The sequence below is a fragment of the Lampris incognitus genome, chromosome 6 (assembly GCF_029633865.1).
Source record: "Lampris incognitus isolate fLamInc1 chromosome 6, fLamInc1.hap2, whole genome shotgun sequence".
Taxonomy (NCBI): Eukaryota; Metazoa; Chordata; class Actinopteri; order Lampriformes; family Lampridae; genus Lampris; species Lampris incognitus.
In genome coordinates, this window is record NC_079216.1 from 61,990,947 (window position 1) to 62,009,433 (window position 18,487).

The following is an 18,487-nucleotide window of genomic DNA, read 5'->3' on the forward strand; positions in this document are numbered from 1 at the left end:
ACTGAATGGAGAGACAGTAACGGGATTTATATAATTCACAGGTGGGGACTGTGTCCAAAGGGCCAGGGAGCGATGGGGTCTCACCAAAGAAAAAGCCATTTCTTCTTGGATTTGAGATGTTATCAGTAGTCTGTAGACAGTATTTATTAAACTTGTCAGTGTGACAGAGCACCGTAAGGTCATCACAAAAAACACGATGTAAACACTTCAGTAACACATTAAATTAGAAGCTCAATATTTTCTTCTTCTTTTTTTTGGAGTCCTCACGGTTCTTGCATCCGTCAAATTCTCCACAAAATGCCCAGCGTGCGAGCTAAGGTGCACAACGGTAGCCCTGCCGGACATAAATGGACGTCTGTGAACGAACGCTATGATTGACTTTGCGTTTTCCTTGAAGAGAGAAAGTGTTTGACATTAAATGTGAACAAATAGTTCGACATGCAAACTTTCAAAACAAAAAGGAAAGCAAAACTATAAAGGGCGATGCGGTGAACTGTGCATTGTTTACTTTTAGAAACAAGAAAGTTATATGTGCCTAAATTGAAAAAATAAAAATAAGAATGCCCTGTGCAAAGAACAGAACACCAAAAATTCAACACCACAAAAAAAGAAAAATGCATAATCTGTCCATATAGTCCACATTAAAAAATAAAATTAGGTAGCATCGGTTCATCTTTTTGGGACATATGCTTTAAAGTCACATTTATAGTATATTAGGACTTCCCTTTAAAAGCCATTGCAGGTGGCAGACGCTGCAGTAAAGTGGGCTGCAAGCTTGAATTCTGATTAACTCACTGTTCTCTGCCATACTTATTAGCTGTGCTGAGGTAATGTGAAACACAAGGTGATTACAACTCCCGACCACAAAGAAACATTATTTAAAATGTTCATAAAACTCTGGCACTGAAATGCTTTGACCTCCAGCTGTTTCAAATAGCCTGACACGGGTGGCAAGAGAGAGGAAGCTGCTTCAGGGAAATTACCGCGAGACATTAAAATAATTAACAACATTCTCACTTCCTCACGCCTCTCTGTTTATGTGGTGACTTAGCACGGCGAAGCTGTCATCTTGCCCTCATTGGGACGGGTAATGTACGGCCCTGGTTACAGTGCTAATCACTCCCGGTCCATCCGAACTGCTGACCTTCTGGGGCACAATTTAATCCTGGCGGCTGACCCGGGGCTGGGGTGGGGGGCACCTATGTTTATGTCCGGCGGTCAGCCCATCCTGAGCAGAATAGCTTCTCTTCCAACAGGCCAGAAAAGAGGCAATGGCTTTCAGCTGATCGCTTACATGTGGGACTGTACCTTGGAAGGACCGCTGGAATGTTTGTGGGCATCACAATGGCATCCCCGTATGATATGAGATCAGTAATTAACTTAATTGTTAGAGTGGACATTAGGGACAAGACCCCCCCCCCTTTTTTTTTTTCATCTATCCTGCTATCTAACTACACATTAAATGTACCAAGTGTAGGCCTTGCTATTTGCTGGACCAATATACAATTTACAATTTGTGTGCGTAAAAAAAAAAACACAAAAAAGTGTAGAGGCCTTTGTTCGGGTCTATGTGTGTGCGAGATACCTGGAAGGCAGAGAGGTCAAGCAGTGCAAAACTGTTGAGGAAGCGGATGCCTTGCAGGGCCACCTGGATGACCCCGGGGGCGTAGGGCTCCTGGGGATTCTGCAGGCCTTGGGGGCTTTGGGCAGCAGGTTCTGGCAAGGTGCTGTGCAACAAGATACAGTACAGTGTGTGCACCACTCCAACCAGATCTGTTGACTGCAGGAGAGCCGTCAGACCGGTTGGATCCTGGCGTTTATTGTCGAATATGCTGGTGGAACTGGGAAAAAGAGAGATGTAACGTGGTCAAACACCCAACGTTTCACTGAACAAATACATGGGACTCCTAGCGAATGGTGTGAATTATTCACAAATGACAGGTTTAGTGAAAACCGATTTAGACCATAAAAACAACCCCCCCCCCCACCCTTCCTCAACTCTACTACCCGTCAAAGCAGCTTATTGGAACACACTGCATAGCTTTTGGGTCATCAGCAACTGTTGTGCACTGAAGAGCCTTGTTGACCTGAAGCTGAAAGTCACTGAACCAGAGCGGGTGTTGGCTCCTCTCTCCACCGCAGTGGCCCAAGACTGAGGGAGCAAATAGCAGTCTAAACCTCAGTGGCTTCTAGATTTACCTACCAGACAAGGGCTAAAACCAGACTTTCCTTTTGGCTAGAGAGGCTGGTTTGTTAGCTCTACATGCTTATTGGATTAGGTGTCTGTGCTAGCAGCATTCACTAAGTAAGAATTTGGTTTGAGATGAAAAATAAGAGATGAAGAAGAGATGATCCTTTAAGAAAACGTAAGCCGTCTTCTTCTGCTTCTACCCTGGCAGCAAAAAGAACATACTCTTGCACTGACAGCTTGTGGCAATGGCTCTATTTTGGCAGGCCGTACTGAGCTTCCTGGTGAGGTGCTGAGTACTCCAGCACATTTCATTTTATCCCACCTGAGAGTCTAGGGTGTTTTATCTGTCCAGACAGGATGCAAAACTGTTGTTAAATGGAATAGGTGACATGCGAGCACATCACCCAAAATAGACTTAATTATCCAAGCAGACATTTGTGCAAAGGATCACAGTTTCTTGTTCAAAAATTCTCATAATTTTAATGTCTTCTATTAAACACAGGATTTGTATATTGATATATTATCCCGACATGGGATATGGGCAAAGAGGACAGTGAAGGGTATATTGAAATGACTGTAATAATAATACTGTCATTTCCAAAGCTACAAATGAATTATGCTTTTAGTACCCCAGGGGTCACTGTACTACACTTTAGGCACTACAGTATTTGTGCACTTTACATTCAGGTTAAACTGCAGTGCCAAGGAGAATGTAACCATAAGCATTTATAAAATAATTACATTTTTACATGTTTTGTCCGTTGTAACGCAGACAAAATGCCACAAAAATCCTCTGGCATAGCAATGACAGGAAATCTCAGCCGAGCACCTATTTGCAGCTATGCAGAGTGGAGGTTTTTTTGACCTCTGGGTGGAATCCACCATGCATGCTGATACTTGATGTTGGCTAACAGGCTCGCTCTGCGTGGAAATGTGCTACTCTGCAGGAACACGGTTCTCTAATGCCATTATAATCCCCTGACACAGCAACTGGCATGATTGAAGTATTCCACAACCTCCAGTGAGGATTCACACATATGATAGACAGAGAATCCCGGTAGCGTGACACCAGCTGACTGGTTTATCTGCATGTTGATAACCGCACCAAACAGGGCAGTGTGTTCATTAAACCTGCAAGGTTCGACACCATGTTTTCTCACAGATATTCTGTGACACACAGAGGCTGGGCTGTCCTCTGCTGTAGTGGTGTGAAGCAGCTGGTCATTGTTACAGCAGCATCAGGCAGCTGGCAGTGTACAGAAGCAGAATGGGTGACACAGAGCGGGCACAGAAAACGCACTCGCAAGGTCGAGCAGCCATGTATCACCAATACCCATCAGAGGAGTTGGTTGTGAAATGACAGCGCTAGAAACTGTGATGAGGGACATTAAAAATTCAAGAGCAAGAATATTGATGATGTCACATTCAGAGAATCAAAGGGAGGGTGTATAAAATGCATATGGCTCATTCAAATTTTTGAAATTTTTTTTGTGATGTATAGCTAGAGAGAGCTTCCTGTTGGTTTAGCAGCCATTTGCATTTCTTCTTCTTCGAGTGAGGAGCTGTTGTGCTGACGTCTCCTAGAGTGACTGTGTGCTTGGCCTCTGTCAGCGGCGCCACTGAACCTCCCTGAGTGGAGGTCACTGAAGCTCACATGGGTGGGCTAAACCCACCCCCTCCTCCTCCTCAGGACTATGGTTTATGGTGAGTGACAGAGCATTGGGGGTCAAGTAGATGCCTATCTCTATTTTGCAGTAACAACAGCTTGGCCAGCTAGCTGGACTGGAGGAAACGACCTGCCTGCTGATTGCAGAGCAGCCACAGCCTTTGTTTAAGTAACCCTGAGCCCCGTCTTTATGGAACCTTCTGGCATTAAAGAACTGACAGTGACCCACTCCCTGCAATTAGATGCACAGAGGTAGGTGTGTGTGTGAGAGAGAGAGAGAGAGAGAGAGAGAGAGAGAGAGAGAGAGAGAGAGAGAGAGAGAGAGAGAGAGAGAGAGAGAGATCAAGAAAACACTGATGTCTGAGGTCAGCAATAGGTAAAAAAGACTGAAGCACAGGCTCACCGTGCAGTCACAGAGAAGCACAGCCTACACATGCTGTGCAGCAGAGCTGAGGCTCGCTGGAGGAAGGCTGACATCTTGGGACACTCATCTACAGGACCTTGGATTGACAGGAAGCACCCGTACAGCTTGTCAATCAAACCCATGTTCACCACGTAGCTAGAACAGACACAAGAGGCAGCAACAGCATGCAATGAGTTTTTCCTCCCCCTCAACTGCCAATGTCAAAATGAAATTCATTTTAGATAGTTACAATGATGAGCCAAAATATTATGACCACCTGCCTAATATGCTGATGGTCCTCCATGTGCCGCCAAAACTGCGCCGGCCCACCAAGGCATGGAGTCTACAACACCCCTGAAGGTGTCTTGTGGTATCTGGTACCAAAACATTGGCAGCAGATCCTTCAAGTCCTGTAAGTTGCGAGGGGGAGCCCCTGTGGATCAGACTTGTTGGTCCAGCACATCCCACAGATGCTCAAATGGATTGAGATCTGGAGAATTTGGAGGCCAGGGCAACACCTTGAACACTTCATCACGTTCCTCTAACCATTCACCGAACAATGTGTGCAGTGTGGCAGGGTGAATTATTCTGCTGAAAGAGGCCACTGCCATCAGGGACTACCATTGCCATGCAGGGGTGTACCTGGTCTACAACGATGTTTAGGTAGGTGGCACATCTCAAATTGATGTCCACATGAATGGCCAGACCCAGGGTTTCCCAGCAAGAACATTTCCCAGGGCATCACACTCACTCCACCAGCTTGCCTTCTTCCCACACTGCATCTTGGTGCCATCATTTCCCCAGGTAAACAGAGCACATGTACATAGCCATCGATGCGATCTAAAAGAAAACGGCACCCTGGCGACGTTCTTCCACTGCTCCAAAGTCCAGTTTCAATGCTGGCGTGCCGATTGTAGGCGCTTTCAACGGTGGACAGGGGTCATCACGGGCAGTCTGACCGGCCTGCGGCTATGCAGACCCATACGCAGCAGGGTGCGATGCAATGTGTGTTGTAACACATTCCTCCCATAACCATCATTAAAATGTTCTGTGACTTGTGCCACAGTATAACGTCTGTCAGTTCGGACAAGACGGGATAGCCTTCGTTGCCCTCGTGCATCGATGAGCCTTAGGCGCCCAACACCCTGTCGCCGGTTTGTGGTTTATCCCCCCTTGGACCACTGCCAGTAGGTACTCGCCACTGCTGACCAGGAGCACCCCACAAGCCTTGCCGTTTCAGAGATGCTCTGACCCAGTTGTCTGGCCATAACGATTTGGCCCTTGTCAGAGTCATTCAGGTCTTTACTTCTGCTCATTTCTCCATCCAACATGTTGACTATGAGAACTGAAAACTTGCTTGCCATTAATCTACCCAGACCTTGACATGCGTCCTTGTTTGGAGATGATCAGCGTTATTCGGTTCACCTGTGAGTGGTCATAATGTTTTGGCTCATCAGTGTACATTGTAGTGCATTTCACCATTCTTTAACCAAAATGATTCAACAGAGAATAACAATGGTCTTTACTGTTCCTAACTCGATAGCAGTGTAGGTGAAATCTGATATCTCACCTAAGCCCTCTTCCACTGCTATTACCGTGATATCTCCAATTTGTCTTTGCCAATGACAGGTCTCATGATCAGGTTCCCTGCACTCTTTCAGTCACAAATCACTGCTAATAGTGTCATTAGAGGGCTGTTGTGCCCCCCCCCCATGCCAGCAGAGCTCCAGGCCCCTGACAGTCTGCTGACCTGGGGCCGTCTTCTCACAGCTCAGGTATGCTTAGCCTTCCCTGGCTCAACTAAGACACACACACGCACAAATTGAAACTTGGGAAGTGCTAGGGGAGGACCACAGCTGTCAGGATAGACCACCAGGTATATGAGATACAGCACCCGTAAGGGAAGCTACCATTCCCTCTATGTTGCATCGCTCTCTCGACTGCTTCGTTTCGCATACCTTTTATTGTTAGAGCCGTCACTCAGAGTGAGGTACTCTCAAAGCAGGTGATTACTCCTGTTTTCAACCTCCACAATAGGTCATCTGACACTTGAACCGCAGCCCCTTGTTTTGACTTCATGCTCTTTCTACAGCTTTACCTGGGTTAAAAAGGGGCTTTCCTCATGCTGATTGCTGGACTAAATGCCCGACCCCCAATCTGCTTGAAAAATGTCTTGGTGTTCCCTCTTATCTCTGCACATTGTACAAGCTGCATGCATCAGAAAATTTGTTATCGTGGTGGGGGATGAAAGCACTGAAAACTGGTAATGAGAGGAGAGGAAATGGAAGCCTCCTTTTTGCGTGATCTATAGTTTGCTATGGTGGGTGAGAGTTGCAAAAGCTACAAATGTTTTGATCTCTCGTCCTTCTTCGCTAACATATACATTTCACGAGGCAGTTGAGGTAAATCTTCTGCTCTTTCCAGGGATTACCAGTCTGCCGACACCATTTTTCTCAGGCCCTCCCCTGTCTCCGGGGTTATGACTGGGTCAGTGGATGAGAGTGGTGGGCCTGTGCAGCTGCTCTGACCAGATGAATCATGGCTGGTGGGTGGGTTGGTGGGAAGACTCCATTCTTCCTCAAGGCTGGGCCTGCCTTTCCTCACAGCCCATTTTGCCCCAATGCAGGACCAGCTTCCCTGATCCACACCCAAACAGCCAGCTCGAAGGCCAGGTTCAAGGGAGCCCTTTCAAAGCTCTAGGAGTGTACTTTGTTTATGCTGCCTCGTGGACCCCAAGGGGAAAGATCTGACTTAAAACGTAGTCCTGAATGTGTGAAAAAAAGAACAAGTTGGAAGGATGCCAGAGTACACCCTCACTCTCACACTACTCCCATTCTAAGCAGAAAATAGCTGGAGAGTTTCCAAGAGATCTGACATTTTGTCAGCCTATTCTTTACATAAGGCATGCTGCTGAGGAAACCAGAGGTTGACCAACTCTCAACCCCATGAAGAGGAGTGGAGGAGGGGCCAAAGAAGGTACGAAAAAAAAAAGTTGTGAGGAGGGATGGAGGTGCACAGGGGAAAACTGGTAGTGATACTAGTATGAGGATGGGCAGGCGCATACCTGATGAGGTCCTGTGCCCGAGTGTTGAAGGACTCTGTAGCTGTGCTTTTGGCCTTAGAATCTGGGGAGCAGATCCGAGTGCTATTACCAAGGCCATGTTCGGTGCCATGTGGCCAGAGGAGCCCCAGGACGGTGGCACTTGTCTGTAGCAGGCCAGTGATCAGGCCCTCGAAAACCTGCTTGTTCACACTGCGCCCAAAGATGGACTTGTCTTCATCTGGCACATATAGCTGAGGAATGAAAAGTACACTCTTTAGTGGAATGTAAAATAACAACAGACACCAGGTTGAAATGCTATTTTCACACAGGGTATCCCACATAAAGCCATAATTAAGCTGGTCAGGCTCTCTTCCACCCTGTTAAAAAAAATTTTTGGATCCCCCCCCCTTTTTTCTCTCTCCCCAATTGTCATTTGTACCCGTCCAATTACCCCACTCTTCTGAGCCGTCCTGGTCGCTGCTCCACCCCCTCTGCCGATCCGGGGAGGGCTGCAGACTACCACATGCCTCCTCCGATATATGTGGAGACGCCAGCCGCTTCTTTTCACCTGACAGTGAGGCGTTTTGCCAGGGGGACGTAGCACTTGGGAGGCTCACGCTATTTCCCCCAGTTCCCCCTCCCCCCTGAACAGGCGCCCCGACTGACCAGAGGCGCTAGTGCAGCGACCAGGACACATACCCACATCCGGCTTGCCACCCGCGGACACGGCCAATTGTGTCTGTAGGAACGCCCGACCAAGCCGGAGGTAACACGGGGATTCGAACCAGCGATCCCCGTGTTGGTAGGCAATGGAATAGACCGCTACGCTATCCGGACACCCCATCCTGTTAAATTTTAACACTCACAGGCTGCAGAAGAAATCTGACAGCGCCCAGATGCCCTGAACTCAGTATGCATGACTCATAGAAAGGATCATCCAAAGCTCAGCATGCATTTTAAATGCCATCCAATTAACTGGTAAGCAGAAAACAAAGTATTGCCTACTTTCGATTAACCGTGCAAGCTCTTTCCATCTAATTGGTACATGATCCAGGCAGACATAAGTGAGAGGTCAGGTTTGTTGGTTTATTATTCATCAACTCCAGCCCATAAATTGGTGGTTAACAATCCATGTGACACTTGTGACTAGTGATACAGCAGCATGTTGGCATGTGAGAGCTCTCCGGAGTATTGCGGACCCACACAAAGGACAAGCTGATACCGGGACTGAAAAACCACTGGCACAAACAGGGAAAGTGTTCTGTATTTGTTGTACTGTGGATACATGCAGCTGGGCTGAAGAGGGTGAGCAAATACTGAAGCCTAAAGTGGGAAAAAAGGTTTAGGCATAACTAAGAAATTAGACCAGATAAAAGAGATGGACTTGCCCGCATTAGATTCCCCCCCCCCCCCCAGATAAACATCCTGTTACCATGCAAGTAGGGGTTCCGGTTTAAAATACAATACCGATGACAAGCATGGAAAGCCTGGTTAGCTTAAACCTCTCATTTGGTCTAATGGTTAGGGTGCATACTGACAGTGTAGGTAAATCTGGCCACATTCTCCACAAATCTAATTAAAAGGGGGATGTGCTCAGACGATAGCACTACCCCCACTCTCTTGCTTACAGGCACGCAAATGCACACACACACGCACAAGCACACACCAACTTGCGCACAAACCCACGCACACACACACACTTGAGCAAAAGTTAAAAAAAATGCAGAGCTATGAGAAAACATGAGTTCTTTAAACAGTGCTTGGCAAAGGGGGGGATGGTTGCAAAAATACGAATTTGAAACTTACTTTATTGGCATCTAACTGGTGGATAAATGTAAGCTTGTGTGCAGTGCTGTTGTGTGTGTCAGTCATCAGAGCAGCTGCCGGGATTTGTTTGATATAAACTGAAGTCTCCCTGTGTGCCCTCAGGAAATATGACTGCTCAAGTTTGGAACTTGTGACCGGAGGAGGACGCCCCAGTAGAGTTCATGTATGTGCCACACCGCCATGTCTGTTTAAGCCATCCCGGCATATCCCCAACGGTAGATGTTGGGAGTGAACTGATGTTTACAACCATTCTGTAAGTGGGAGTGTAGGAGTACGAGCTGCGATAGTGCCAGCCTGCCTGACTACGCTCCAATGTTTCCTCAGTAGAATCTGCTGTGTGGTCGGTCAGGAGTTTGTCAACAAAAAGAGGGCAAGAAGACACGCTAGTTAGTAACACTGTGCCAAGCACCCTCGCAACAAACCCGAGATTTCCCTTTTCTTTGCTCACAGGAGCGCCCCAACAGAGGAGAATTTATAGCAACACGAGAGGGTTAAGTTTCCCATGAAATATGTATTTTCATTCCTGTTACTTCTTTTATCTGCAGTTAACATATATCTATTCTACATTATTTTTGAGAAGTTTGTAAAAAAGGTTTTATTTTTGTGTTTATAAGAATTATGTTTTTTCCTTTCTGACAAATTCAGTATTTATTTATTTATTTAGTGATTCTTCTTGCACTTACCGGTGTACGCTAACAAAAATGTCCAATAAATTGGGAGTGAGAGAAGACAAGCGATCCTTACCACCAAACTGAAACTAGCCAATAGCATATTGATGTCGACATACTTCTTAAAATGCCCAGCCATTTCTGGCTGATAGTCAAATCAAACCCCCCCCCCTTAAAAAATCCCATCCGACTGTTCTAGTTCCTTCGGGTATATATCAAATTTCGAAGTTTGCGGTGCAGTACATGCTGTTTCATGGGATCTTTAATAAAACTGGGGTTAACTAGACTGATTTATTCTACGTATGAGTAGGATATGAAAAAAAAAATAATCTGTGTACTTTTGTAACAGAGGAGACTCCAGCATACTTTTTTGCACTTTCTGCACGTGCAAATAAGAACGTGGCTCTGGGAACGTCTTCCAAGCCGTGCAGTATCAATATTGGTGATTTATGGGTGATCCTGCATATGACAGCGCGTGAGCTTGGGGTGCATGGATTTACCGTTAACTGGTGGAGCATCAGGTCCATGAGGAGGGCAATCTTGTTGCTGAAGAGAACGTAGGAACAGTTGACAGGGCAGCGAGAACACGCCAGGTAATACGTGTTTATGGCAGCACAGAGGGACCTGACACAAAGAAACAGACGGATAAATCATCAATCACAGATCAAGAAACAGCCCAAGGCAAGGTTGTTACTCCCACTTACTCGTCTAATTCAAAAAGACTACTATTAGGACGTACACATATAGCCCCGAGAGCTTGACATGACTATCTGCATTCATCGGGAAACCAAACACACTCTTGCTGTATTTGTAGTTTCTTAAGGGTGCCGTTCATCTTCACAATTCAAAAGCATATCCCTACTGACAGCGGGAGTAGGACAGCTGATTTCAGAAATAAAACACTCATCAACTACTTATGTGGAGACTCCCTTGCGAGAGCCACCTTCCCCAGGAGCTGACTGCAATCGCAGGCCCATCTAGGTTGAGATGGTGCAGTGTTTCCTCTGCAGAGATAAAGCCATTCCTCTCAGCAGCTCCTCACAGCCCCCAGGCGGAGGCCAGAGCCAGGGAGAGGAGAGCGCCGAGCCAGCCAGCATGCCTCTGTATTATGTCTGCTTTAAGACAAGCTCCAGAGAAGATTAATGCCTCAGATAAATGACCAATCGTTCTGCTGTGACTGCTACTCTCCCTCCCCCACCGTTCATCAGTTAATATTTTCTGACAACTGTATATTTTAGCCAATGGCGGAGTGGCGTGTCCTATCTGTTCGCGGGAAGAATGGAATCTGGCTCTCCGGTGCCTAAAGTAGACCATGTTTATTTCAGCTGGTAAACATTTTGATATCTACTGAAACCTTCACATCTGTTGCGCGTTTTTGGTCAAACTAACTTGGCACAGAAGAAGAAAATAGAGTAGACCGACGTAGTCCCGAGTCTGTCAATAACTTCCTTTCGCCTGTGCTTTTCGCTTGCTAGCAGGCGGATCAGTCGTCTCACTATATCTTACTGACTTTGTAGTGCCGAACTGTCAGACACGGAATGCCGCATCGATGTAAGGACTACTGCGTTGTGACGGATGGGAACGTCTCCGAATCTAAAACTGAGGCTAACTCTTGCGTTTATTGAAACAATGATGGAGCACTTTTTTGACAAACATCTATCACGATGTGACATTCTGAAAGAATTCGATTGACCTCTAGAGGACCGCAATGGAAATAAGCCTTTGGACTTTATTGAGTTTTCATCCTCGGTGATTTTTTTAATATATGTAATGACTCCTGTGAAGTGTTATATGTGTTTTTCAGTCATCGAATTCATTCATTCATCTAGACATTCAATGCTGAAAAGGATTTAAATAATTGTAAAATAAGAAATCAGGGAAAGGCCAACCATCAAGGTTTAGTGCAGTGACAGAGAGGCCTGTTTGGAGATGTAGGCGAGGTAACACGAGAACCAAACCAAACTACGCCGTGTGCAGCCAACCAGCACAGAGACTCAACGAAATGACAAAGGTTCCCCGCAACAAACTCTGAAATCAAACAGAAAATCCATTTATTCTTTACACTAAATTACATCCTTCGTTTTTACTTTATATCAACGAAATCATATCAAAAACGTTTATGCAAGGTAACTGAACCAGACTTTTTGTACCTCCCATGTGCATTTCTTGATTGGACAAAGAATTATTTTGCACCCCTCTAGTCACCATCATGGCCCCCCGAGATGCCCTAACTGAATGAAGTAGGTTACAGTCGCAAGGATGTCATGTCCCCTGTGAGGGGTAAAATGATAGGCCAGGATCAACTTTACTACAACAGTTGTTTACACAAAAACAAGACAGGCCCTAAAGTTCAGCTTAGTTCCCTCGAGCATGCTGGGTGTGTACGTGTATGAGAGTTGAAATCTGGTCCTCTTCCCTTGATTAACAGGCTTGTCGCTTCTTAAAAAGGGAGTGGGGACTATTCCCCAACCCCAAGGAGCAGATTTATGGCTACAAACTTGTATAAATTTGTTGAGTCTTAGTATTTTTTTTGGGGGGGGGGGGTTCCCCCTTTTCTCCCCAGTTGTACTTGGCCACTTACTCCACTCTTCCAAGCTGTCCCGGTCGCTGCTCCACCCCCTCTGCCGATGCGGGGAGGGCCGCAGACTACCACACGTCTCCTCCGATACATGTGGAGTCACCAGCCGCTTCTTTTCACCTGACAGTGAGGAGTTTCACCAGGGGGACGTAGCGCGTGGGAGGATCACGCTATTCCCCCCCAAGTTCCCCCTCCCCCCTGAACAGGCACCCCAAGGAGGCGCTAGTGCAGTGACCACGACACATACCCACATCCGGCTTCCCACCTGCAAACACGGCCAATTGTGTCTGCAGGGATGCCCGACCATGCCGGAGGGAACACGGGGATGCGAACCGGCGATCCTTGTGTTGATAGGCAACAGAATAGACTGCTACGCTACCCGGATGCCCGTTGCTGAGGCTTATTGGAGAAGAATACAGCTCTCCAGTGCTACCACGACTCACTGAGACAAGGGGGATTGAATATTTCAACAAGTACAACAAAAAGATGTTTACCTAATATACTATACAGTGGCCTTTATTTAAGTAAACATATCTTAGCACAGAAGCAGAATACAACAGAATAAACATTAAATGGCGGGTTACATGAAAATTCAGGGCTGCTCAGGTTGAATATATCTGACCTAAAATGCAGATTTGCATCTAATCAGTTCTCAGTGAGAAAGATCTGATGCTGTGTACCCCCCCCCCCCACCGGCATCACAATTGACTCAGTCAACTGCTCATGTAATGAGCATTCAACTGCTTTGCAACTGAGCTAATCAGCCTTGTCTTCTGTAGTCTCTGAACAAATAGGAAGCCTGTCAAAGGCATGTCTCAGTTATGCCCTTACACCAGCCCATACAATGAACCATCGCGGCAATCTGTCTTTGGTTTCCTCCCAACTAATTGAGCTTGATGAGCTCGACACCTGATAGTCTGCACTCTTTGGGAATCTTGCTGTCTCACTACCCCGCAATGACAGCTTGTGTCAAAGATTTTGAGGAACAATTTAGTAAAGTGCCACACCACCGTGTCTCATGTTGCACAAAAAATATGTGGGGGAGGCAATGGGCAACATTCCTACACCTACCACACAATGTGGGTTCTCATTACAAAGCATGCATTGATGCAAAGTGTGCCCGAAAAAGGGTCTAGCCAGTTTGTTGTCACCCAGGTGGATTTTTAGTCTAGGCAGAATGGATTGTTTTGCCGATTTAGGTATTGAACTGGTATAATAAAAGATTTCACTGCTGACCCAATCAGTTTAATCAAATGTAAAAGAGAGGACGATGAGGACTGAAGGAAAAAGCGCGAGAGATGTGAACAATAAATGATGTAATCTCTACTCCTACGCTGGACAGATTAGCCTAAGACAGTGGGGGGAAATACCATTCTTCTCGTCAGGCTATTTAGATCCATAGAGAATTAGGGCCAAGAGGCAAAGGGATGGAGCACACCTGATCCTGTCCTAGTCCCCTCTGCTGCCCTATAGGGCTCTACCTGGGTGGCCGACAGGCTCCAGCATGCTGGGGTGGGGGGCTGAGGGGGAGCGTCACAGACCTCTGCATTAAAACTCACAACTTTAAACCATTAGAAAATCCACAGAACGTCTCAGGGGCCGATAGACAGATGGCCGTGAAGAAGAAATTAGACTTAATATCATGATTCCTCCATTAGTCAACCCCCAATATCCCAGGAAAGGCTTTGGGCTTAGGTTCTTGGTGAGTCTCCAAAACAAGTGAGCAGCCGTGACAATAAACACCGTTCCCCTGCCAGGTCTACTGTTCGGACCAAAAGCACAAAGGGCACTTGTATTAAACAAACACCAAACTGAGCTTTATGCATCCATCAGTATAAAGCCCAGGCTATCGGTTAATAGTGAATAGCCAGCTCAGTCTTGCACAGCTCTCAGTTGACAACAGGACAACAAGCATGTAAAAGGCTCTTTATGCTTTTTGTCACTGCTTTGAGCTATCAACCCCGAGATCTGTGCTGCTCAACCCGAGTCTCACGTTTCCCACCCTCTCTGTGCGTTTCCTATGTGTCCAGTCAAGCCTGACTGGAGCAACGCTGAGGAAATCTGACCAACTTCCAGATCAGGTTTGAGTGCCCCCCCTGCTTTCTAAAACAGGGGAAAATTTGTGTTCAGGGGAAGAAAAAGAACCCTAAGCCAAAATAAAAGGTGAGGAGCGAATCCACCTTCTTGTGCTGTCAAACAATCCTTTCATTCACTGCTATCTAAATGACATTTAATTTGATTCTGCCGTTGATCTTTCCGATACCCTGAGTACTTCCAAGACATCCATTCTGCTTGTCGTGCCACACTGGCTGGGGTATGAGGAGAGGGGAAATCTGATGAGCCGTCACGCAGCGCCACGCACGCCAGCATGCACACACACAAGCGCGCACACACAAACTCCAGAAAACATCCTGAAACAGGACCGCGGGTAGCAGTTCTCATTTCACAGAATACACCCAGTCATGAGAGAAAGAGGTGGTGACACGTACAAATTGGGTTAACAGGCATGTCCAAGAAGTCCCATAGTCTGTTTGAAGCGCTCTTAAACCTCTAGAAATTCCCTGTTTTGTTTTTTTTTTCCCCCCACGTTACCGCTAAAAGTATGTCTTCCTCTGCAGTGCTGTAGGGTTGCAGCGGTAACCAAACTACTAGCACGGAAAAAAATATAAACTCTCTAAATTCGATTTATCCTCCCAAATTTCACCGGCTGCGGTTTCCTTTGAACCCGACCTCTGTTCTTCCCAATGTTTTCCAAATGTTTGCTTTTCTTTCTTTCGCTCCTTTTTTTCTTTAAGAGTGCAGGGTCAACAAGCTGATGGGGCATGGTGATGAGTCCACTACAGACAACACACAAGTGAGTTTAGTCCTCCGCTCCTCTCTCTAGTGACCCCTATTGGAAGAAAGAGGGAGAGGCTGACTGTGAACGACGCACCAAAAAAAAAAAAAAAAAAAATCATCAATGCATTTTGTTCCACGGGGGGGGGGGGGGGGGGCAAGTTTTGGACGTTTTCTCGATTCTGGTTTCAGGTGGATATGAAAGCGAAACTTCGCAGTAATTGTAATCATAAAGGAGAAAAAGTTGCGTTCAGAAAGCTTTGAGACAGGAAAGACAGCCACCCCTCCGAATCATAAAGCCCCACTGGGCATGAACAGCGTGTCAGATTAAATAAGAGCGATATTGTACGCTTGCAGACAGACAGAAAAATGGACGGTAGGAATCTGGATTCATTTATAACTTACACTGTGTTGTCAAATGACTTAATGTGCACGCGGTAAGAATAAAACTGACATTTCCCTGGACCATAACTGACAACGGCGTACAGCATGGGTGTTAACTTTTGAGATTTTTCAGATCTGACGCCGTTTTCCTGGGACAAAACTGGAGAATCAACAGAATTCCTTTGTCCAAACAATTCGCGTAACGCAAACAGGCTCGAGTGGGGAGAGTCTCACTCGGTGACGAACGTTACGGGTTACCGTCCAGGACGTTACCGGACGTTTCGCAAGACATGGGCTCCTCAGCTGGGGGAAAGAGTTGCTGCATTAGCACCGGTCTAGACATTCCAGCGGCCACAGGGTTACACTGGGACATTAGCGAAGCCTCGCAGTGGAATTAGCTCATTAATGTAATGGTAACAAGATGGAATCAGCCTCCCTGGGGAGAGATATGGCAGGAACATCTCCGCAGCTGCCTCCTTTTTGTAAATCACTCTGCTTATCTGGGAGGAGGAGGAGGTGATCAATACGGCAGCATTACTGTAAACAGATAATGTAGCGTGCTCTGGGGCTCGCGTCTGTCCAGCGGCCCATTACGCCACACAGCCATCCAGATGACGGATAGTGATAAGTAGACGGCCAGGCTGCATCCTTGTGTTGCGTCTTGTCACCAGCTCTCCTCCCCCGACTACACTGACCTGACCCGGCTCCAATGCGAGCGAAGAATTTCACCTCTTTTCCACATTTTGCATCTCTCGACACGATGGAATAAGGGGACAGGTGTTTTGGCATATTTTAAGAAATTTTCTAAACCTCGATTGGGTGACAGATTTGACAATAATACACCGTTCATTAGCTTGTATTCAAACCTAGAGGATACTGCAGGCGGTCACTGTAATAATCACTTATATTAAATACAGCAAGACCAAACGGTTAATGTCTTGGTGCAATTGACACTGTGGCACACACGGAGTTTATGAGGTCAGGCTGGATGTCTCCAAGGGGCTGGATTCATGTTCCTGACAGGGGCAACATTTCTCAGCCTCGCTTTCAGGGATCCAGCGGCAACGACATCATCCGATAAAATGACCTAAAAGTGAGACTCAGAAGTGAAGGGTCCGCCCTCCCTCCGGAGAATCATCTGAACCAACACAGCAGGTACTAGAGGCAGCAGTCTCTAAAAAAATCACCTTTATGCATATGCAAAACCCTGTAGAGGAACGTGTTTAAACATGGCGAAGTGTAAGTAAAGGAAGCAGCATCACTTCAAGACCATTCCTTTATCGTTACTCACGGCCCACGCCGCTGTTCAACCGGATAAGCACATGGACGAAAGACATCTCAGATTTCCACCTCCTCTTCCCGTAGCATGTCAAGAGTATATCTCAAAAGGTGGGGAGTCACTGTGTTTTGTTTGAAATACGGCGGCGCTACACACACAGACACACACACACACACACACATACATGTGACAAGGAAAAAAATACCCATCATCTAAGTTAATAACCTTGCTCACAATTCAGAAGGCTGCTCGAAATTCCCTCGAATTACAGCGATTGAGGAGCGGAGGGTTTAAAAAAAAAATCAATATACATGTGATGCCCTGTAAAAGCCTTATAAATATAAGTAGCATTTGTCCATTAGCGGAGGTTCAGGGAACAGCAAATGCTAATGAATGGCGGAGCAAGGCCATTCTGGTCCATTAGAGAAGTCCCACTAGTGAGTACGGTGGCCTCTTGGAGGTTATCTACTGGCAAGCAGTGCAAACGCTAGACCCACAACTCAAAATACTCTGCACTCTAAATGATGGATTGGACAGATGTGCTTTTTGTGTTTCGGGAGGGAAAAAGAATGAACTCAAATTGATTACCAAAATGGAAATGCTCTCCATTTCCAAGAGGGCCTACGTTGTTATTCATTAATACATTTTGAGAGTATTTATTGAGAGGAGGCCGTTATAAACAGAAATAAAGTAGGTTACTTGAGATTAGCTCACTCACTTTATACAACTGCGAAAACATCACAAATAGTAAATAAAGCGGCGCTGTCAGTGAGGTCAGTGAGAGGATAGAGTCGAAGCCAAAGTCACCGGAGGACCAGAGAACAGCACGCAAGACTCGGCAGCCTACAGAGGTCCATTTTTAATCTCTTTGCCAAGTAAAATATGTCTTCTTGTTAAATTAACATATCCATATATGCAGAAATAAAGTCAAATAATTAGTTATATTTGCTGTTTGTAAAACTTGAGTTGAACTTAACGCCTGCTGTGTAGCTGTGCGCTGAAAAACCTGGGAAAAAAAATTGTGACGTTGCACTACAAACTACTGGGACCTTAAACAACTATTTACATTCACTCTGTGTCCCAAGACAATATAATTATGAGGATACTCCGACTAAGACACGAGTTCTGTGAATGCTTTGAACAAATTCTGTCATTTGTAGTCGTCGTACAGCAATTAAAACACACAATAATGCAGCATGTGGAGTGGGATTGTGTTTTAATGTGTAATCTTACATCTTGGCTCGTGAATATTGCACGACCCGTCCGATTAAAACTTGTGGCAGGTGAGTTAGGGTTGCCAACGGTGTATCTTCTAATCCCATTTATTTCAGACATTCGAAACAAAAACGGAAAATGTATTCATCTATACAAAACATACAGTGACGATGAACCCTGTTTAATGGTTCAAGTCATCAGTTATAAGCTCATCGTGAGGCTCAACAATGGCTGGCTAATGGTGTGACTGACCACGCCGTCTTGAATCACCACCCCCAGCGGGTCGGAAAATTAAAACGCAGAGAAACAATAATGAGCTAAAGGCACCTCCGAGCTTTCTAGCATGTAGTGGAAATTTAATCGAATCATCATCGTGAACGTAGGGGCATAATCACCGA

General features: G+C 46.0%; 1 protein-coding gene across 1 annotated transcript in view; it reads right to left on the minus strand.

Moving 5' to 3' along the window:
* Window positions 1-18,487, minus strand: part of scaper (S-phase cyclin A-associated protein in the ER) — a 67,520-nt gene that overhangs the window by 8,070 nt on the left and 40,963 nt on the right. The window contains exons 24-27 of the mRNA XM_056281619.1: window positions 10,299-10,422; window positions 7,325-7,554; window positions 4,261-4,416; window positions 1,586-1,841 (exon numbers count right to left, since the gene is read on the minus strand). Coding sequence (XP_056137594.1) covers window positions 1,586-1,841; window positions 4,261-4,416; window positions 7,325-7,554; window positions 10,299-10,422 — 766 coding nt within the window. The remainder of the gene's footprint in view (window positions 1-1,585; window positions 1,842-4,260; window positions 4,417-7,324; window positions 7,555-10,298; window positions 10,423-18,487) is intronic.